A 22,279-nucleotide genomic window follows, 5' to 3' on the forward strand; every position below is an offset into this window, starting at 1 on the left:
TATGAGTCAATCAAGCATAAAATTATTTGAATTTATCAAAATTATATATATTTACTTTGTATTTTTTTTTATAAAAGAAGTCGCATCTTGAAAATAATAAAAATAATTGATATGCTATAAATTTGATAATTTATGTATTTGTATTATATAAAATATTTAAATTTATATTATATTTTACACGAAAAATACGTGTTATAATTCGTATCGATATAAAAATATAAAATATTATTTTTATTTTATTAAATTTATATTTAATTATTATTAAAATCTTAAATCATATCACTTTTGTATTTTATTTTTATATTATATTTATGTTGTATTATCGTATTTTAGATTATTAAATATTGTTAATATTTAAATTCTAAATTTATTATACATCATCGACCTTACCCTTTGGGAAAAGGGACGTCCCGCACCTTCCATGGATGGGAACATAGCAATAATATTGCCATCCCTGGCATAGAAGATCAGAAGAATGTTTCTCTGCAGCATAGAATTCAAAATTTCCTCTTAAATGGGAATTCCAGTTTTGTGTAGTTTTCTTTCTTTATTTGTTCTTTCCCACTTCCATCTTCCACAAAAACAATAACTGTGTCTGTGCTGCTTGCCTTAGGGAAAATAATAAAGGGTTAGTGCAGAACTGGGTTAGTTGCCGACTAAAAGAAACGCGCCTCATTTCTCGTTGGATAGGCCTCTCAATGCCTTGACCGTAGCTGCCCGAACAAAGAAACTGCAGTCATAGTCTTGGGCGGTTACAACTGCCTACATATCTAACATTTTGGCTTTTGCGTGTGGATATTTAATAAAATTAATCTATCTTTTCTCAATTGCTTTTACCTTCACTGATCTTTCATGGCAGCTGTAGCTGTGGAGTCAAGCTAGTTCTTCGCTCCTTACTCTTGTTCACAAACCAGTATTAAAGATAATAACAGTTTGAATCGGATCGAATTTGATTCGATTTAATTTTTTTAAAATAATACATAATATTATAAAATTTTAAAATTTAATTTGAATTTAAATTAATTTAAAATTGATTCGATTCAAATTAAATTTTATCGATTTGATTTATCAATTTTTAAATTTGATTTTTTTTGTTTTTATATATTGTTTTAATAAGATTTTTAATATGTTTAAATAGATTTATATAAAATAATTATTTTTATTTTATAAAAATTTAAAAAATCTATAAAAATTAATAAAAATATATATTTAGATTTAGTTTTATTTTTTGTTTTTCACATTTCGATTCGAAATCTAATCCAAACTTAATATATGTATATTTATTTGTTTAATATCTAAATTTAATACAAACCCAATAAGAAAAAAATGATTCAAATTAAATACTATAATTTCAAATTAATTTTTAATTTTTTTTATTTTTTTTACCCTTACCCAATATTCAAGTATGCATACATGATTCGAAACAAAATAATTTAATATTTTATGCCAACTCTTAATTTTAAGATTCAATATTTAACAATATAATTTAAATAAAATAAAATAAATTCGATCAAATTTGAATAAAATTTGAATTTCGTATAGTTGAATTAGGCTAATTTCCAACTTTCATTGGATTAGCTTGCCCCAAGCTTAACAACACCTATACCAATTCCTTTCGAAGATATGACAAGAGATGGCCTTGACATTTGAGTGAACCTTTTTGGTTTGTAGTTTTGTCATGGCTAAATAGTTCAATCAAACTTTAATTCCGAAGAAAAAAAAAACAAATATAGTATGATAACTATTGATAAGAAAGTCAATAAAGTAATAGTTTCCATAATTAAGTATTAATTTTGTTTTGTCAAAAGAAATATTAGTTTTGAATAATCCCCAAATTTATTAATTCAAAGGTAGTATAATGATTCAAATTAATAGATTGAAGAAAACAATTAGAATTGGATTTTAAAAAAACAAAAATTTTATTACAAAATATAATCTCTAATTTGGGTCTAGAGAGGTTTGATCTGTCCATTTAAGTCAAGTATATAATTAAAATATTAAAAACATTATATTAATATTTTAAATAAAAATAATTTTATAAATGTTATTATTTCAAAGTTAAATCAAATTTTAATTTTAAAATTTTTATCCAAAACCACGACAAGTAACTCGATTCATAAATAACTCTAGTATTTCAATGATAATATAAGGGATATTTGATGATATATTATGATTTTAATTTTAAAAAAAAAATGAAAAGCTTCAATTGTGAATTTGTGATCTATAATTAGCTAAAGCATGAAGAATCTTCGTCACAGAAGTTTGACTTCTTTAATCTTTACCCAATCGGACCGTTAACACATTGTCTAAGTATACCTTTTTTTGGCAGCTCTTAAATCTGCCACCAACATTTTCCCCAAGATTTAACTCCCCAATTACTTCCCATCCAACTAATATTTATACATATCAAAGCCTTGTTCCATCCAATTCATCCGACCCTTTCACATTTTGAGTAACTTGCTTTAAAACTTATACAAGTGAAGCAAATTAATGGCTCCGATACACATCTTATGGCTCCCTTTTGTTCATTTTTTGGTTATGGTTGCAAAGATTCATGGGGCAAAAATTCCAGCCATCATAGTGTTCGGAGACTCATCAGTTGATGCTGGGAACAACAACTATATTCCCACGATTGCCAGGAGCAATTTTGGGCCTTACGGTCGTGATTTCGATGGTGGCCATCCAACAGGAAGGTTCTCCAATGGCAAAATCGCAACTGACTTCATCTCCGAGGCTTTTGGGCTCAAAGGGGCCATTCCTGCATACCTCGATCCTGGATATAGCATATCAGATTTCGCCACCGGCGTTACCTTCGCTTCTGCTGGAACTGGCTACGACAATGCCACTTCCGATGTTCTTGTAAGTTTTCATTACTTTCTGACAACTAATGGGGAAGTGTTCAATTTTCAGACAAAGGATCAATTGGTTTTGCACATGAATTCAAGTGTTAACATGTGCATGCATGTGTTTATATTTAATTATACTCTTTTGTGTATGTGGACGTATATGTTCAAACGTATATATATATTTTTTTCTTAAAACATCATTATTTTCTCCGACATAGATATAACCAATGCTATTTAATGATATTTTTGACAAACGTTATGAATCAACGTTTATAAACGTCGCTAGTGATTTATTATCCTACAGTGTTTATACGCTTTTATGTATATGTGTACGTGTATACTCAAACCTATAATGATAATTTAGATTGTACTCGAACTTGTTAAATGTTACGGGGTGGGTGGCTGCACATGAACTAACTTATCTAAATTTCGGGTTCTTTACTCAATGAATTTGAACACTTTGCCTTGCAGTCAGTGATACCACTATGGAAAGAACTGGAATATTACAAGGATTACCAAACGAAACTGAGAGCCAATCTTGGAGATCGGAAAGCGAACGATATAATCAGGGAGGCCTTATACATAATAAGCATTGGAACAAATGACTTCGTTGAAAACTACTACGCAATCCCAGGCCGTTCATCGGAATACACCATAAGAGAATACGAAAACTTCCTGGTAGGAATCGCCGGAAATTTCACAAAGGAACTGTACGATCTAGGTGCCAGAAAAATATCGTTAGGAGGAGTGCCTCCAATGGGGTGCATGCCATTGGAGAGAACCCGAAATCTTCTTGGAGGAAATGATCAATGCTTGGATAGTTTAAACAATGTGGCAGCCGAATTCAATGTCAAATTGAACGATTTGGTGATCAAGCAGAACAAGGAGTTTCATGGGATGGACATGGTCTTTTCAGATCCGTATGGCATTTTGTTGGAAATCATACGAAAGCCAGCGGTTTATGGTATGTTTTTCTTGATTGCGTCATGCCCTAACTACTTCTCCAGTTCATATTATGAGTACATATTGTCATATTAATGCTGCATTTCCTGCATGTGAACTTGAAAGTACCCAGCAATTTAAAACATGTCACAAGATATAAATATAATATAAAAATATAATAAAAATAATAATAAAATTTAAAATTTTATTAATAATTATATATAAATTTAATAAAATAAAAAAATTATATTTTTATATTAATATAAATTATAATACATAATTTTTAATATTTTATATAATATAAATACCCGAATCGTAAACTTTATTGTGAATTCATTTTGTCAAAATGAAGCCTTAAATTGGAAGGTACAATAGGGTCGTGTGCCCCACTCATTGTCTCTTTCAACTATAGATTTCTCAGCTGAAAATTTAAGCCATGCTGACTTTTATGTGTGGTCTACTTTCTACTTTGAGACTTCTACTTTATTTTTTTCATATGGTTTTTTGCCAAATATTGTTGTTTATTCATTTATGCTTCCCCCCACCGACATGGATTTCATGCAAATTAATATATTTTCGAATAAATTTTAAATTAAAAATTAAATTTTGTAGGTAGTAACTAGTAAAAATTATTCTCTCCGTCTTGTCCACCTTTTTATGTTATTTTTTATATTTTAAAATTATTTTATATATATTTTGCTTTTTATTATTAAAAATTATGAAACTTCAAATTTATGAAAATTTTTTTAATTTATTATATAGACTAAAATCAAAGATTTTTCATAAATTTCGTAAAAATTAATAGAAGATTGATATTATAGGACGGAGGGAATATAAATTTTTATTTTTCATCATATATATATATATATAATTTTTTAGTCCGATTACCCCTCTATTCTAATTTTCGAAACCTTAAAATCTTCTCATTTTGATTTCTAATTCTAACTATTAATAAAACAATGCTACATACACATATTTTCATATACATAAATAACATACGTATGCATTTTTTTTAAAAAAATTTAGCTCTTATAATGTCAATTTCTATATATACATATGAATGAAATTTGTGTACTATATATACAGATGAATGAAATTTGTGTAGTTGCCATGCATATGTAATCTTTTCCCTGTTAATATGTATCGTTGGAGGCATAAGAACACTGTATAATTTTTTATAATATATATGACACATTTAATTGTATAATAACTAGTAAAAGCTAAAAAAAATTTAATGTACTTTTTTATAAATAATAAAAAATATATAAATCTTGTTTTGGTGTGGTAAATAGACAAAATTTATATAAAATTTTGTAGGTGAAGTTCATAAAGTTTTTTATTAAAAATGTGTAAATAAAATATTTAAATCGATAGATTAATAGAATTTAATGTAAAAATTTATAATATATAAAAAATTATTAAAAATATTATTTACAATTCAAATTTGATTTTTATTTATTTAATGATAAATATTTTATTAATATTTTTATTAAAAATATTTATTTAAAAAATATATCAAAATTTTTACATGCTTGATCAATGTCATAAAATCTTTTAATTTATTACTTTTAAATTTTAATTACTTAATTTTTAATAAAAAAATTTATAAATGATAAATATGCAGGATTCGAGTTTACAGGGGTTGCATGTTGTGCGACAGGGATGTTCGAAATGGGATACGCATGCAGGGGGATTAACCCTTTCACATGTTTGGATGCAGACAAGTACGTGTTCTGGGATTCTTTTCACCCGACAGAGAAAACCAATGGCATCGTAGCCAATCATGTGGTGAAGACTTCCCTAGCCAAGTTCTTTTGACAATTCACCGCTATCTTGCCGAGTGTTTTAATTTATATACATAAAGTAGGCAAAATTTTCTGTATAATATAATAATTTTCTATAATTAATCTTCTAGTTTAGCACTCTAGGCTTATTAATTATGTTCTCTTCAATAATAATATGTTTGTGGATTTAATTAATAGTACATAGTTTCTTCAACTTGGTCTAAGATTTTAAATAATATTAATCAAAACAATTATTGAATTAATAATTAAACATCAATTAGGTATTATAACTATAAATAAGCAACTAAAGTATAATTTTTAATTTGAAATATAATTTAATTATCTCATATAATCATCGTTAAAAGGTGATATCTAATAAATTTATAATTTAAATTCATGATAATAACAAAATTTTTTTATATAAAAAAATATTTAATTTCTTTACATACCGTACATTTGATGTCTAGATCACTAGTATCTATTACCTATAGCATAGAGAGTTGAGAGATCAAAATTTTTTATTTTCTCATTTTTTTTCTCTTTCATTTTTTTTTTAAAAGATTGAATTTTGACCAAAAAAAAATTCGAAAGAAAATGTTGACAAAAAGACTCATAAGGAGAATATGATGAAATTTATTATAAAAAAAAGGAAAAACAATTTTCGTTTTTCTTAATCCAAGTTTAATAGTTTAATTTTACTTTCAAAAATAGTTAGAAAATTATAAAGGATAATCATTGATATATATATTTAATCAAATAAAAAAAATCGTAATAACTTTTTCTTTATAATTAAATTAGAATTAAATTTTTAAAAAATAAAAAATGAATAAATTAAAATTAAAATTTCTTAATCCTACAATATTAAAAGAATTGTTGCCTCAAATCAAAATTTAAAGATCAACATATGTTTGATTCAAATGGTAAAAAATATATAAAATTCGAATTTTTTAAAAGATTAAAAAACTGTTTTTTATATAAATTCATTAATGGGCAAATAACAATTAGCCCAAATTTGTCTTAAAATGCCCAAGTTTAAGCCCAAACCGGACCAACCTCCATACGACACTCCACCCCTCAGCAAAACCAAAGGACTGCCGTTATTTCTTCCGAAACCAACCGTTAAAACGCTCTCCGGTCACGCTACCACAACGGTCAGATCTTCCGAATGGACCCACTCTTTGACCGGATCAACGTCCGTGATCTCCTCTCGGGCCACGACCTCTCTGACCCTTCGACACCACTGGCCCCACTGGATCTCCGCCTCGAATCCCACTCACTTCAAATCAAATCAAAAGTCCGATCTTACCTCCTTTCTCACCACGATGGCTTTGCCTCTCTTTTTTCCCAGTGCAACGACGCCATTCTGGAGACTAACGAAATATCTGACAACATCTCCTGTATTCTCTCGTTAATCTCCGATCATCCAATTGATGTCGAGATCCGTGAGTTGGTTGATGAGATTGGGAGGAAAACGAAGGAGGCTAGGGAAAAGAGGGAATTGTTAGGTTTGTTGAGGGTAATTGTGGGGATTTGCAAGAGATTAGAAGGCGCGAGATCGGCTTTGAGTAATGGACGTCTTAGATTCGCCGCTGAGGAAGTTAAGGAGTTGAAGAAGGCTTTGAGGATTGGCGATGAAGAAGAAGTAGAGCCTATTGTGTACGGTTTATTGAGGAAACAATGGGCTGATTTATTCGATGATGTAAGATTCTGTTTGGTAACTGACAAAATAGTGGAAAACTGTGAGAGAGAAATAGATTAATTTTGACGTTTAATATTTTTATCTCTTTGGTTTTTGGTATTATTCATTTTATTGGTGATTTGTTTTTTTAGAGGAATTGGATTTGGGTTTGTAGATGCAAGAGTTACTTGTCAAGTTCATGGAAAATGCAGTTCGGTTTGAGCCCGATTCTAGAACAATTCGAGTTAAGTACAGATTATCTGTTGACGAAATCGATGGGATTGAACTTCATACCGTTTTGGAAGCAATGGATGTAAGTTGTTAATAACTTATATTCCTTTTGCTTATAGAATTGACCGAATAAATCTTACATATGGCGACAAGTTTTGTATTTTGTTTCTACGATGGAGGTATAATGAAGTTTAGATAATTTTGAAAACTGTCTACTGCTAGTTTAGTGTTTATGGTCTTTGTTGGTCAGTTAATCCTGATACTTTGTTGGTTAGATATGTAGTGATGATATAATATGATATGTTACTTTTAGGTTGCTGGAATTTTGGATTATGGCTTTGCTAAGGCAGCTGACTTGATAATCAAGCATGTCATTACTCCAGCTGAAACTATCGATTGCTTGTAACATTTGTAGAAGATGTAAATTATGTTTCAGATGGAATCACTGAGGCAGTATTGAAGATATTACCTTCACAAGATAACAAGGTAACTGCTCTCTACAAATAGTCTAAATTCTTGGTTGCTAATTGCCACCCTTGGTTTAACTAATTTAGGATATAAATCCAGTAAATAAAGCAAGCTGAAACGTCCATTAGAACATTGAAATTTTATTTGTTCACGTTTTCTTCATGAGCAACAAGTTTTTTGACAGCATGGATCTTATTAGATGGTGAGAGCATCTTCTAATTTGTCAGCGTTAATATATTTGCTTGAAAGGAATTCATGGGTTGTGGTGTGAGACATCTTCTCTCTAATGTTCAGATTTTAGATGCAGATGGTGATGCTATCTATGCGAGAGTTATTCAAGTTATAAGGTTTATTTTCAAGCATATATGCTTCGAAAATGGTTCATGGATTCATTCTTTTGGAAGGTTAACTTGGCCAAGGATATCGGATCTTATTATCTCCAACTTTCTCTCAAAGGTTTGTTTTTCTAATGCTTGACTTTAAAAATAATAATGCTTTCTCTTATACTTTGCTTGCCCTTAGTATAATGACTTCACTTTGGAATACTGAATGCCTGTTATAGGTGTTCAGTAATTGATTTCTATGATATTTGTATAGCAAATAAGTTATTGTTCCTTTGACATCTTTATATTTATGCCTGTATAGGAGCATAAAATTTTCTTTCATGGAGTGGTTGTTTACCTACTTTTCCTTGTGTGTGGAAGCGAAAAAACCAGGGGAATTAAGTATTTTTGTATTCCTTTATTGCATTTCTCAGAAGTTTTTCCTTTTAACTAGTAGATTTTATTCTTTCCGGTACCAAATGTTGCGTTTATGTTGGTTCCGTTATTAAAGGTTTTCAGCATTTTGGTGAATAATAAAATCAAAAGTCCTAATAGATGGAACTTGGTGCAGTGGCAATAAAACCTATGTGTTTGTTTTATTCTGCTAGGATTCTGGTGGCTTGATAGCATCATCTTTTATTCTGTAAAGGAGGATCTGGGTATGTTTTGTTATATAATTTGTAATACATTGACAAGTGAATCTTGGTTTAGATTGTCCCTGAAGATGCCTCAAGACTTGCTGACTTTCAGAAGATAATCAAATATACATCAGAGTTTGAGATTGCTTTAAAGGAAATGATGTTCATATCGGTGTCCGATAACAAAGATGACAGGTTGAGTAATTTTGCTGAAAATGTTGAGGTTCACTTTGCATTTAGGAAGAAAATGGAAATCTTGGGGAAAGCTAGAAATTTACTCCTGCAGTGTGATTTCTTTGTTCCTCAAGTGAGTTTCGAATAATTGAAATTATGGGCTTGTGGCTTTGATTTATTGGTTTTGATTAATGAAATTTTCTATAGCAGTACACTTCCAAAGGCCCTTTACTGAAGAAGGATGGAATGGCTATAAATTCTTCCAAACAAGTTGTTGATTTACTTTTTTCAGCTGAGAGGTGCGTGGTATCAAAAGCAGCCTCTCAACTGATGGAGCTAGTGCATCAGGCACTTCAGGTAAAGCACTAATTTTCCTATTTTCTTCTTGCAATGCCATGGGCCAATTTCTTATCCATTGCAACTTGAAAGTCTTGGTTCTCTTCATGTCCAGAGAGACCTAATATTCATTGCAATGCTACTGTTACGGCTAAGTCTTTATAATTCAATCTTTTTTTTTTTCTAGGAATGACCATCTCTAAAGTATGAATCTCATTTAAATTAACTGAAATTAGCTCGCATTTGTGCATCCCATGCATATTTATTTCTGTTGGCATCACTTGTGCATGTAAACTTCAGGACATGATCGCATTTATCATAACTCCTTGCAGGATGTTGGCTTGTCATCCACCAGAGTTGCTTTGGAATTCTATCATGCTGCCAGAGATGGTATACTTCTTTATGAAGCTATTATTCCTGTCAAGGTTTGTTTATTTGAGATGGCACTGTTAGACTAAACTTCACCTTATACGTCAAAATTCATCAAAACACCTCATGATTGTTGTGGACATGTGTGTGTTCATGTACATGGCGGTGTGTGCTTCCTTGATGTGCACACACTCAATGTCAGTCTATGCCTATGTGCATGTGTCACGGACCTAAGGAGGAGTCTTGAATCTCATATCGAATATAAAAAGAGGGTCACTGGGGTATAAAAGGGTTCACACCATCTCTTCCTTGTGAGGTGTCTTTTGTAGGACAGAACCGTGAGGCCAGGGGCTAGAGCGGACAATACCTCACAAGGGTGTGAACCGTGGCAGGTAGGCTGATCTGGGATGTCGGATGAGTGGATGCCTGGGTCCTAGAGCCGCGCGGGTTCGGAGCTTAAGTCTCGAGCCGTGACAAGTGGTATCAGAGCCAGCCCTAAACCGTTCGATCCACGCCAAGCGCCTCGAGGGAAGTAGGCAGGATGGCCAGCCTCCATGACAAGGGCATCACGAGGTTGGGTGGGGGAGAATATCACGGACCTAAGGAGGAGTCCTGAATCCCATATCGAATATAAATCCCATATCGAATATAAAAGGAGGGTCACTGGGGTATAAAAAGGCTCACACCATCTTTCCCTTGTGAGGCGCCTTTTGTAGGACAAAACCGTGAGGCCAGGGGCCAGAGTGGACAATACCTCACAAGGGTGTGACCCGTGGCAAGTAGGCTGATCTAGGATGTCGGATGAGTGGATGCCCGGGTCCCGGAGCCGCGCGGGTTCGGAGGTTAAGTCTTGACTCATGACACATGCACATGTGTGCAGGGTAAAAAGCATTCTGAGCAACCATAATTTTTGTTATTTACTGATATATGTGCATAAATATCTTTGATTATGCAAAGCACCAGAGGTTTGGAGCCAAAACTAAAATGTAATGCCCATTTAATTAATGTGCCTTTTATATCCCTTTTCTAAAACGACTTAAAGCGTCGTATGCTCTTATATTGGAATGTTTAATTCTGATCCCTCTATCTTAAAATGACTTGCTTTGTTAAGCATTATGAACCGTATTATCTGTCAACTATATATCACCTAGGCTATGTTTGTGAATACTTTGATATTTCCATTATGTTCGATTCCTGAAATCTTTCAATATTTGCTTTCAATGATTCTTTGTTTCTTTTTATAGTGGACAAGGTTTGTACTTCTAGACAAATAATAATATTCTCAATCTTGAAGCAAAGAATCTATTTGTTTATCATATACCTGGTCTTCCCTTTGGCGTCCAATGAGTAGGTTGTGCTTTTGTTAATCACGCATGTCATGTAAATTTGACCTTGATTTCACAATCTTGTTTGGCTCTCAAACAAATATCATTAAGGTTCTTGTAGCATATTTGATCACTCACTTTCCATCATCGGTCTTTGCTTTGAAAGCTGTATAAACCAGGTATATTGCATATAGATGTTGCGTTGCTGGTTTTTATGCATTACGACTATGTTGTTAACCTTTACTTTTGGCTTGTGAAGCTAGAATGGCAGCTTGATGGTATCAACCAGGTCGCTATTCTCATGCACAATGATTGTCTTTATTTATCTCAGGAGATACTTGGGCTTGCTTTTGAGGTATGTAGAGTGTAAAAATAATTATAACCTGCTTGATAAAAAGAAAGAAACAAAATGGGATGCATTTTTATACTATTTCAATATATCTATGCATATTTGGAAATCTGCACCTAGAACTAGGCTAAAACACAAAAATAAGTCCCTGTACTTAATTCAAATATTTTATCAGCCCCTATTCTTTTATTGCAATCAATTGAGCCTTTAATCAATTATTTTCAATCAATTGAGCTCTTATTTGGATGGAAAATTTAACACCGTTAATTCCTTTTTTAGATGGGGTACAATTGCCATGCGGCATCAATGATTCGGAATAAATAATGCCTTGTGGCATTTTCTTGGCATGTGTTAAAACAAAAAAAAGTGTCATTTTCAAGGCATGTGTCAAAATAAAAAAATAGAAAAAGATGAATCTTTTTAATCTTAACACATGCCTAAAAGATGCCATGTGTCTATTGATTTCACATCATTTTTTCCATGTGGCAATTCTATCCCAGTTGGCTGAAAGACTTAACGATGTTAAAGTTCCCATCCAAATAACAGCTCAATTTATTGTAAATGAATGATAAGGGGTTCAATTGATTGCAATAAAAGGATAAGGACTCATATGATAAATTTAATTAAGTATGAGGGCTTATTTTTTATATTTTAGCCCTTTTACTACTTTGCTCCTAATGGTGAAATAGATGCTGATTTGCTATTGTTTCCGTGATTGTATTTGTTTAATCTAAAGTGACTTGGCCCTTCGATTAATTTATTTTTCCATTTAATTTATGTTAGCTAATGTATTTGAAACCTACATTTCAGTACCGCACAGACTTTCCAAATTCCATCAAGGAACATGCTGTATTTGCTGATATGGCTCCAAGATTTCATCTCATAGCAGAAGAAATACTGCAGAGGCAAATTCAGATTGTTATTTTTAATTTGAGAGAGGTGGGTTGCCTAAATATGTCAATATGGATTTGATATTTGCCTGAAATTTTTTTGGAGGACAATTACATAAAACCTATTGTAGTTTAGTCTTGCTAAGATTTCAAATAGAGTTATCCATAGGCCAAGCCCAGTTAACTCTTCAAAAACCTAAGCCGGCGCTCAGCCCCCCATTTATTTTATGTTTATTATTAAAATATTAAAAATATTTTTATATTAGTATCTTTATATTTTTAAACATAGTTTAAAACTATAAGTAGAGTATGCATGAGCCATACACATTTTAAATTTATTGCTACATCTGATAAAAATTGATAGTGGTGAAACATTATAATTGACCTAAAAGAAGAATAATGATTGAATTATAACTCAGATAAATCTGTGGTGGTTTTCATGTGATTATTTGAATTTTCAGTATCATTTGCCTTCATGAATAACTTTACTAGTATTTCTATTTGTTAGGCTATAGATGGTGCTGATGGATTTCAAAATACCCATCAAATGCAACAATTTGAATCTGCAAAATTCAGCATAGATCAGGTAGTGTTGATTTATTTTATTCTTGTACTCCTTGTCGTCATTTTTCTCTGCCTTTCTCTTGCATCATAGACAGTGAAGCTGAACGGTTGATGATCAGGTTGTCTTTGTTCTCGAGAAAGTACATATTATATGGGAGCCACTCTTACAGCCTTCAACTTATAGGAGAAGTATGTGCATGGTTCTAGAGTCAGTCTTCTCTAGAATCACAAAAGACATACTTTTGCTTGATGATCTGGCAGCGGAAGAAACATTACAGGTCTGATCGTCGCTCTTTATTGTAGTCTTCATAGCATTTACATATTTAAGTCAGATATCTTATCCATCGATTTGTTGAACAGCTCCAAAGACTAATCCATTTGATGCTGGAAAACCTATCTTCTTTATTGAAGTCTCTGATTGCTATCGATTCAAAAGGGAAGTCAGAAGAAGACTCGGGACGTCCTATAGATGATGATATTATACCATACTTACGTAAAATTCACAAACTAGCAGGCATGTTTTTCCCATAATCTCAACTCAACACTTGTATATACTTGTGGATATTTGATTTCTTGCCACATAATGGATGGCCTTTGGTGCTATCTCAGGGGTAAGAGTTGGATCTTATGTTCCCAACTTAGGAAAATTATCTACTTAAATGTGACTTCTCCTAAATGTATTTCATTGTTGTATATTCCAGAATTGTTAGATATGCCTTTAAAGTCCATCACGATTTCGTGGGAAAGTGGTGAACTTCTCAGCTGTGGTTTTACAATAGTAGAGGTATGATTTAACTAAAATTTATCACTTGCTCTGTAAAATAATTATGGCAAATTTTTTTAAAGATTTGTTTATTCTTCTATTTTCTTCATTTTGTGATACAAAATCATGAGACTTATCATCAGACCATGCACACTGCACAAGGAACGAGGAATGGTGCGATATTGAGCAACAATGAAAATTGTCTGATACTCTCATATGATAACCCTTGTTAGTTTAGATTTGTAGTTACAGTGTGTTCATAACCTCTTTTAACTTTTGCAGTTGAAAGATTTCATCAGAGCAATTTTCGCCGACTCGCCATTGAGAAAAGAATGCTTATGGAGGATAGAAAACGCCAGTTTGTAGAAGTCGCCTCAGCAAGCACAAGTAAGGGTTAACATTTAGCTAATAATGAGCTTTACCACATTCTTCATACTGAATTCCATTTCACTACGAGAAAACGAAGCGATTTCCTGATACTAACAAATTGCTTCTAACATTAAAAAACTTCTGTTGCCTGAATTTTCAAGTTTTGGTTAAAACTAGTGTGGTTCTTCCGGGGCCCGTCAGCTCTATCTAATCTTTGTAATTTCATGCAGCTGTAGGCACCCTCCTCAGGAATTCGGCTATCTTTGCACATGGGATGTAATGCTGTTCTCTGCCCTTTTTAACATTCACGAAGAGAGATGACAACAAAAAATTTATACCACACAAACAAATTAGAAAACATCAACCACAAAAACTTATGAGTGGAAGTTGTAAATAAGTCAATTATAAGGCAGAAGAAACAGATATTGTTTTGGTAAGTAAGTTTGTTATTACTTTCCTCCTCGTTGGACCTTCCACCGCACCAACCCTCCGGTGTCCCTTTGGACACTTAGGCGTCTGTTCGGAAACCGAGGTTCGGTGCCGTAGGAGACTCTCCCGCTGCATTTTGTCGCCTAGCCAAATGAAACCATGGTCAAACGCAGCCAATTTCATCTTCCCCTTTTTAAGTTCTTATTTTCTTTGAATTACAACAAAAGCAATAATTTACAAGCAAAACAAACTACAACATACAGAAAGGATCTTCAGAATCCAAATCAAGCAACAAAATTTGAATCATTAACTAACTACCTTTAAATTACAATAAAATATATATAGAAAAGAAAGATGAATAACTAGAGTTATCACTCTTGATCCAACAAAATGATGCATCTCATTCAACTGAAGCTTACATGGTTCTGCTTTTTGGTTGCACAACGACTGTTATTTATTTGGTTACCAAAAACGATATGGAACTAAATTTAGCGTTTCTATTTTTTTTTTTTTTCTTTCATTGACTTTCCCAGCAACCAAAGAAGAACAATCAATGACAAGGATGAGCGATTACCTTGGACTTAAAGTTGGAATGAATTGGACCACTGGTGATGACAGTCTGCACAGAGAATCAAAGAGATTGAAGAATACAAAGATCATTGCATGTCCTTGTATATAAAATGCTAGTAAGAGGGGGGGGGGGGGGGGAGGGTGGCAGGATTCACCTTTATAAATAGAGTAACTGCCCGTCATAAATTATCTATGAGAGATGCTAAGTCAGATATGCAATCTAAGGCTTTCAATTTGCAGTAAATCTCAGATGTCTCGGGTTACATTGGCGTAATGGACAGAAAACAATGTAACTGATTTCTACCTTAAATCCAGCTCCTGCCTGGTTGCTTCTCTGCTTCAGTCTCTTTCATCAAAGGCCACATGTTCTCGACCTCTTCTCAACTACCAGCCTCAGCTTGCATATTTGACAACATCAAATGTTTAAGGTTTTATGAGGTTCAAGTTCCAAAAGCATTATGCAATCTTACCAAGCTTCAAATTCCCACGAGTCTTGCTAGCCGCCAGCAATGCACCCCATTTTCCCGCATTTGCCACCAGTTCAAAGGCTTCGTATAACATCCGGGCGTGGCCTAACATGTGAACAATGCAAGCATAGTAACCAAAGGTTCTATAGAGTAAATTTCAGCCATGAGTTTGAACAATTTTAAACACTGATCAACAAAGGCAATGTGACTACATCCTGGCAAACCCCAATGAAGGTGACATGATCAGGAAGCACCCCTTTTAACACCATTTATTCAAAGAGTTGAACAACCTCTTTTCCATAACCATTTAAGGCATAACCAGTGATCAGAGAATTCCAAGAAATAACATCGACATCATCAAGATCCTTGAATATGAGTTGAGCATACAAGGTCCTTCCACATTTAGCATACATGGTGATCAAGGCATTCCCTGCAAACAAGTCATTTACACAACCACTCTTCAAAACCATATTGTGCGTCTGCTTTCCAACTTGCAAAGCCGCAAGATTGGCACAAGAACTTAGTCCACCTGCAAAAGTTGAATGATCAGGTATTGTTCCTTCATGTGCCACCAGTTTGAAACTGTTCAATGCATCCAATGATAAGCCATTTTGCAAGAAACCTGTCATCTACATTCCTTATCTTCATCTCCTCAATTATCTTAACTGCTTTGTCCATTTCTCCAGTTTGAGCATAACCAATCGCGGTGTTCCATGTTACCAAGTCCTTATTTTCCGTTTCCTTGAATAGATCGAGAGCCTTATCCATTCTTCCCATCTATGCATACCCTGCAATCATGGTGTTCCAACAAACAATATCTCTGGCAGCAATCTCTTTAAAAACGTGACAAGCATCATCCGTTCTTTTATTCTTAATGTATCCAGAAAGCATTGCAGTTTGTGCTGCAATATTCTTGTAAGGCATTTGATTGAGCAATTCCTTTGCCTTATCAAGCTGGCCAACATGAACATAACCATCAATCATTGTAGTCCATGAAACTAAAATCCTGTACCGGATCTCCCTCAACAACTTATCAGCCTCCTCAATTTGGAAATCCTTGACATTAGCACCAATCATAGCATTGCAAGAAACAACATTCTCACACAGCATCTGATCAAACAATCTCCCTGCCTCCAATATCTTACCCCTTTTTGCAAGCCCACATAACATCATAACCCAAGACACAACATTCGGACATGGAATTTTCTCGAAAAATTCCCTAGCAGAATCCAAATAACCAACCCATCGACCATCAAATTCCATGAAACAACATCCCTTATCGCCATTCTATCAAAAAATTCCTCCCCAAACGCATTTTCCCATTCCAAGTGTAACATGATAACATCAAATTCCACGAAACAACATTCCTAACTGGCATTTCGTCAAACAATGTCTTAGCTTCAACAACCCTTTCTTTCTTACCATACCCTCCAATCATAACGTTCCAACAAGCCGCATCACGCTCATGAGGAAATAAATGAAACAATTCTCTAGCCTTTTCAAGCTCCCTCTTACGTGTAAAACAAGTTATCATCAGAGTCCAAGAAAATCTATCCCTTTTAGGCATTTGAACGAACAGTCGATAAGCTTCATCAACTCTGTCATGGTTTACGTACCAAGCAATCATTGTGTTCCAGGAAACAAGGTTTCCATGAGGCATTTTCTCTAACAGTTGACGTGCATCTTCGATTTTGCCGTTTTCACTAAACGTCGAAACCCAGTTGTGTTACGGTGTTTTTATGGGTCATTCCGGAGAAGAGCTTGATGGCTTCTTCAATTTTACCCGATTTTCCCAACTGGGTAATCTTGGTGTTTTGGGTGAAGACATAGTTTGTTCACCAATTAATTTTAAGTTTTGTTTCATCTTTTTCTATGCTAAAGGGTTAGCTTAATCTGAGAGTTCGGGAAGGAGCTTTTGGAATAAATTATCAAACTGATTTCATCATTCAACCTTTGGAAATACCTTTATTTTCACATTAATATTGGAAGGGTTTTTACATCAGATAATGATGATGGAACTTGAGAACGTTCATGGCAAGAATTCCATTTCACCATGGGAAACCAAATCATGACACCAACCACATTACTCAGTGACATCAAAATCTTCTTTGCCCGAATTCTCTTCCTCAACGTTCTTATTTCCAATTTGTCACAACTCAACTTTGCTTGCTGTAGATTCTCCCATGAGTTCTTCAAGGGAGAACTCATCTTCTTCGATGATTTCTCCATCTTTACCATCTCATGGTTCCGTCTTTGCAATCTCAGGAGTGCCCTCCAAAGGCAAATTTCCCTTCCCTCCACGCCCTGCTTCCTTGACAAACTCACTGACAAGACAAATTCTACCTATTCAAGGTTTTTTGTTCATTCACAAAGGTGGTATTCAGGACAAAGCATGAAAAGAAACACTTACATGATATGCTTAAGCTCAAATGCACTTTTGAGTGGAGCATATGCTCCTTTCTTCACGTTCAAGGCTACAAGAGCTGGATAACCATACCCAACAACACCCACTCGCTTCTCGAGATCTGGCTGCTTACCAGCAGCAGCCCAAACATAGCTGCAGGGGATGAACTTGACATTAGAAAAAAGAAAAAACATATCTTTCCTAAACAGATAGAGAAAGAATTGACTTAAAAAAATATATATATATATATATATATAAAGGAAAATAACATGAGAACTGCATTGATGTTAACTACCATGTACTTGCCTGTAAGGACTCCTTTTAAATTTCTCTACAACTGACAATAGCATCTCCAGGTACTTGTTCCTTCCTTCTGCCTTGGAGTCTAAAATGTCAGGTAAGAAAGCAACAAAGCATATGGCTGCCGAACCACATTGCACCTCCATTACATCCTATTTGAATAGATTGTACTTTTCAGTAAACAACTCAATAGTTTGAAAAAGAATGAACTCTTCTTGATGCGAGAGTGTGAGACTTACTGGGCCAGTCAGCTCTGTCACTTCAGGAGGTCCAATGTTTGCTTCAAGCTGCTCTAGAGCACATGATTCAATTGCAGGGGCAGTTCTAGCACCCTCATAGGGAATTGGGCTGTCTTTGTCAGCACCAAATACCAAGATGGTGGGGAATCCTTGCACATTGAACCTGCTCATGAGAGACTGCAAACCACACCCTATTAAAATGACAATATCAAAACAAATAGATCCAAAAGTTCCAACAAAGGGAAAAGAAGAAATCTTCGTTCTTCTACTCTGAAATTGTTTTATGAAGAGTGGAAAAGTGATATCCAAAATAGAGATGCATCTTATTTAGTTCTGATAATCTTTCATGATTTATGGGTATGACAACATTCTTATAAGGTAAATGTTCATAAACTTGCAATATCAAGTTTAAACCATACAAACAAATTAAGGAAAAATCAAAGTTCCGATTCCAAAGTTGTGAATGAGTCAACCAGAATGGCAGCACTTCCAAATAAAAATATATTTAAACAGTACCTTCTCAGAGTCGCAATCAACATGCCCAAGCTTCACCTTCCCCTTCAAGTTATTAGCAGCCTTCTTCCACTCAGGTGCAAGTTTTTTACAGTGTCCACACCTATCTCCACAATCAGAAGATAAAAACTAGAAACTTAAAGAACTGCATTGGCAAGCGCAGAATAGGTTATGTGCATAGTTTTATGTAAAAAATATCATAACCAATTACGTAGACTATGGCATTGTGATTGGTTTAACCATATCAATTTTTTATGATATCCTTCGCATAATGTATATAGATTTTCTATATCAAAATTTACAAGTTTAGAGATACATACAGAGTTCATATAGTACAGAAGCATATTAATTTTGACCACTTATTCTTTCACTACTTATTTTGCTGTTGCCAAACCCCTCTCCTCCTCTTTTTTAGAGTTTTAAATAACAAAACAGTTGCACCAACAATATCATGAAATTGAAGATTAAATTTATTTCTATTCATAAAAAGTTCCTCAACATCTGTATGCCTAAAAATCATCCAATATCAGCTTGACTTTTAGCCTGCTCAGATTCCTGAGAAAACCTTGGTTCTGTTAAAGGAGTTCATTGTCCTAACCATTAGGCAAATTTACCAGCTTATGCTGAAATATGCATAGATAGAGCTGACCACAGAACATGCTAATTCCATGCAAGTCTTTTCTTTTCTTCATGATTTTTTATAAGGAAGGCAAACATATAATGCCTTAACAAAAAAGGCAGAATTAAAACTTGTGTTACATCACAAGAAACATAAACAACAATTCATACTTGCATGGATGTACATCTATGGTGATACTAGTGAACACAATTTCCTGATGAGTGTTAGATTAAGTTAAGCATGCTTACCAAGGTGCAAAAACTCCACAATCCAAAGTTCTTTACTTTTGAGCACCAATTCATCAAAGTGAAGGGAATTCAATTCTACTGATGCACTAGGTTCAGATTTCTCACTTGATCCTCCAGATGCTTTCCCAGCCAAACGGTCTTTCAAAAGTGCCTTTACCTATAAAATTCATAATAGTCCATAATAATACAACTCAAGTCTAAGAAAGAATGTTTAATAGTAGCATAAAAGTGATACACATAAACTTCACTTTTAACTTTTTAAACAGGGGTATCAAATGCTTAATCCATCAGAGACGAAGAGATTAGATTAAATGATAGAGAAACTGGGGCCATGAAAGACATTTATGGACAGATATCATCTCCTGGTCCACGTAACATTAGATATATAAACAAAACTTTCCCAATGGAGCATAGTCTCATGAAATTAATATCAATGAGAAATCATGATTCTACAATCAATCAACGTACAGTAACAAACCTGCTGGAGGGGCTTTCTGCAATAGGTTTGACATCCCTTGCTCCCTGATAATCTATGGGAGGCTTTCCTGGGGCAAACACCATTATTGTAGGAAATCCTTTAATTCCATAATCCTGGGTAGCAATCAGAAGCAAGTCTCTATAAGCACATAAAATTAGTAGTGAAAAGAATTTACAATCAGATACCAGATACTTATGCGAAAATGACAATCCCATCAAAATTGCAATAAAGCTTAGGATTTTATATAATTTATATATTTAAATTTTTCAGCAGATAAAGAAAACCTTAATTACGCAAACTATTACTGCTTGTTGAACAACAAACAGCACACCAACAAAGCAGAACCTAAATTACATCTCAGACTTAAGGGAAAAGTGTAGTTGATAGATTTTGAACACCCCAAACCTGAGCAAGGGACTTGTGAGCATCAGCATCAAGGGCTGCCACAGTAGCAACTCCTTTCAAGACATTGGCTGCCTTCTCCCATGTAGGTGTTAGAGCTTGACAATGACCACACCAAGGCGCAAAGAACTCAAACAAAACGACTCCATCCGAATTTAAAACCTATCACAACTAAAAAATCTCAATCAACAACTTAATCTCCTCATAAAGCTTAACTTGACTCTTTCCCTTCTTGAACTACTGAAAAAGTAAGTAAAAGTAAAATCCAAGGAAGACATGTTTCAAGTAGACCTATTCAAGAGTTAAGCTACCGGTCCCTACCCGTCTAAACCCGAAGGCCTGTTTGAGTTTTAAAAAAGTTTGGACAAGAAATTAAAACTTATTAAATGGATTGTGACGTAACTTTTAGGCTCGTTTAAATTTTAAGCAGGATCTTGGACGAATTAAAACCCAAGCCTGGTCCGGCTTGAATAAATTATATATAATTAAAATTTTATAATTATATAAATATATATGTTAATATTTTTTAAAAGGATTTTTTAAATTTTTTTATTATATAAATTAAGTTTAATAGATAAATTTAAAATTTATTTTTTTAATTTAAATTGGGCGTAAAAAAATTTTGAGGCCATAAATATCGAGTTAGATTGGACTGAATAAACATATAAACTATTAATGAACCTAACCCAAACTCAGCCAGGCCTATAAACACCTTTAGTTTCAGCCAATGAAAATTCTATGCTTCATTTGTTTTCCCAATATGAGGTTATTACACTATCAAATACCCTAAATACAAATCATTGCTCAAATATAAACAAAGAGGTAAAAAGTAGAAAACCTCAATATCAAATGGAATCTTCAGTCTTGTGATTCAACAAAACGATGCATTTCATTTAACTGAACAGAAATTTAGACCCGTCCTTTCGCTTTTCGATTCTTTTCTTTTCTTCGAGTTCTCTAACGAATGGCGAAGGATGAAGGGTTTACCTTGGACTTGAAATTAGAAGGAGTGAGCTGAACCACTGGCGACGACGATCCGTAAAAAGCGTACGATGTGCTGAAGAATGTGAAGATAAATGACAAAGCTATTAACAACGGTGATCGGGATCTACGCATTTTGTTTTTAATTTTACGTCACTTTCTCAGGCATTTGTGGATTTTCTCTCTCGCACAGAATGGAGCAGAAACCCTCTCAAGACAGTAAAAGAATGAAGACTAGAAAAGCACTTCGTCTCGAGGAAGAATTACGTGTGTCCGCCAATGAGATTCCTCCACGTCAGCTCCCTGGTCTGTCGTTTATGGGGAAATCGTTGTTTGCTGGAAGGAGATGTGGAAAATAGAATTACCGTGCTTTTAACGTCTATTAACGACACGTGTACGCTTGCCTCCTACTAGTTCCGATAAGGCAAGTGCACAACACAAAACCAAAAAAATATATATATTAAAGTTAAAATTTTAACAAAAATTATATATAAATTTAAAAATAATATAAATATATTTTTTATGAATTATAAAATATAATTTTTATATAAAACATTAATTATTAATATTTTACGCAACA

General features: G+C 33.6%; 2 protein-coding genes and 2 pseudogenes across 4 annotated transcripts; 2 read left to right on the top strand and 2 right to left on the bottom strand.

The window, feature by feature from the left end:
• Positions 1 to 2,329: 2,329 nt before the first annotated feature.
• Positions 2,330 to 5,750, top strand: LOC111283593 (GDSL esterase/lipase At2g04570-like). The gene is made up of 3 exons (XM_022872158.2): positions 2,330 to 2,859; positions 3,318 to 3,810; positions 5,413 to 5,750. Exons 1-3 carry the CDS (start codon positions 2,491 to 2,493, stop codon positions 5,604 to 5,606), a joined length of 1,056 nt encoding a protein of 351 aa, XP_022727893.2. The 5' UTR covers positions 2,330 to 2,490; the 3' UTR covers positions 5,607 to 5,750.
• A 930-nt stretch (positions 5,751 to 6,680) lies between these two features.
• Positions 6,681 to 14,680, top strand: LOC111284034 (centromere/kinetochore protein zw10 homolog). Its single transcript, XM_022872781.2, is given in 16 exon segments — positions 6,681 to 7,271; positions 7,426 to 7,563; positions 7,795 to 7,864; positions 7,867 to 7,967; positions 8,244 to 8,405; positions 8,984 to 9,217; positions 9,292 to 9,441; positions 9,753 to 9,845; positions 11,374 to 11,469; positions 12,274 to 12,402; positions 12,862 to 12,939; positions 13,037 to 13,195; positions 13,278 to 13,431; positions 13,619 to 13,701; positions 13,963 to 14,067; positions 14,280 to 14,680. Coding segments are annotated over 15 exon segments (2,265 nt in total). The 5' UTR covers positions 6,681 to 6,737; the 3' UTR covers positions 14,047 to 14,067; positions 14,280 to 14,680.
• Positions 14,369 to 17,347, bottom strand: LOC111284035 (uncharacterized; annotated as a pseudogene). Its single transcript, XR_016337508.1, has 3 exons — positions 15,204 to 17,347; positions 15,053 to 15,097; positions 14,369 to 14,621 (listed from the first exon to the last, which is right to left on the bottom strand). The product of XR_016337508.1 is annotated as an uncharacterized LOC111284035 (transcript).
• Positions 17,348 to 17,440: 93 nt separating this feature from the next.
• On the bottom strand, positions 17,441 to 22,213 carry LOC111284036 (protein disulfide-isomerase like 2-2-like; annotated as a pseudogene). Its single transcript, XR_016341087.1, has 9 exons — positions 21,706 to 22,213; positions 20,722 to 20,880; positions 20,313 to 20,429; positions 19,839 to 19,995; positions 18,975 to 19,078; positions 18,459 to 18,635; positions 18,226 to 18,371; positions 17,926 to 18,072; positions 17,441 to 17,839 (listed from the first exon to the last, which is right to left on the bottom strand). The product of XR_016341087.1 is annotated as a protein disulfide-isomerase like 2-2-like (transcript).
• Between the last annotated feature and the right edge of the window lie 66 nt (positions 22,214 to 22,279).

Source organism: Durio zibethinus, chromosome 3 (assembly GCF_047325235.1).
Source record: "Durio zibethinus cultivar Kanyao isolate XHJ-2024 chromosome 3, ASM4732523v1, whole genome shotgun sequence".
Classification (NCBI taxonomy): Eukaryota; Viridiplantae; Streptophyta; class Magnoliopsida; order Malvales; family Malvaceae; genus Durio; species Durio zibethinus.

Coding starts and splice junctions, on each gene's coding strand:
- LOC111283593 (XM_022872158.2), top strand. CDS start 2,491: ATGGCTCCGATACACATCTTATGGCTCCCTTTTGTTCATTTTTTGGTT. Junction 2,860..3,317: donor ATGCCACTTCCGATGTTCTT/GTAAGTTTTCAT, acceptor TTTGCCTTGCAG/TCAGTGATACCACTATGGAA. Junction 3,811..5,412: donor ACGAAAGCCAGCGGTTTATG/GTATGTTTTTCT, acceptor ATAAATATGCAG/GATTCGAGTTTACAGGGGTT.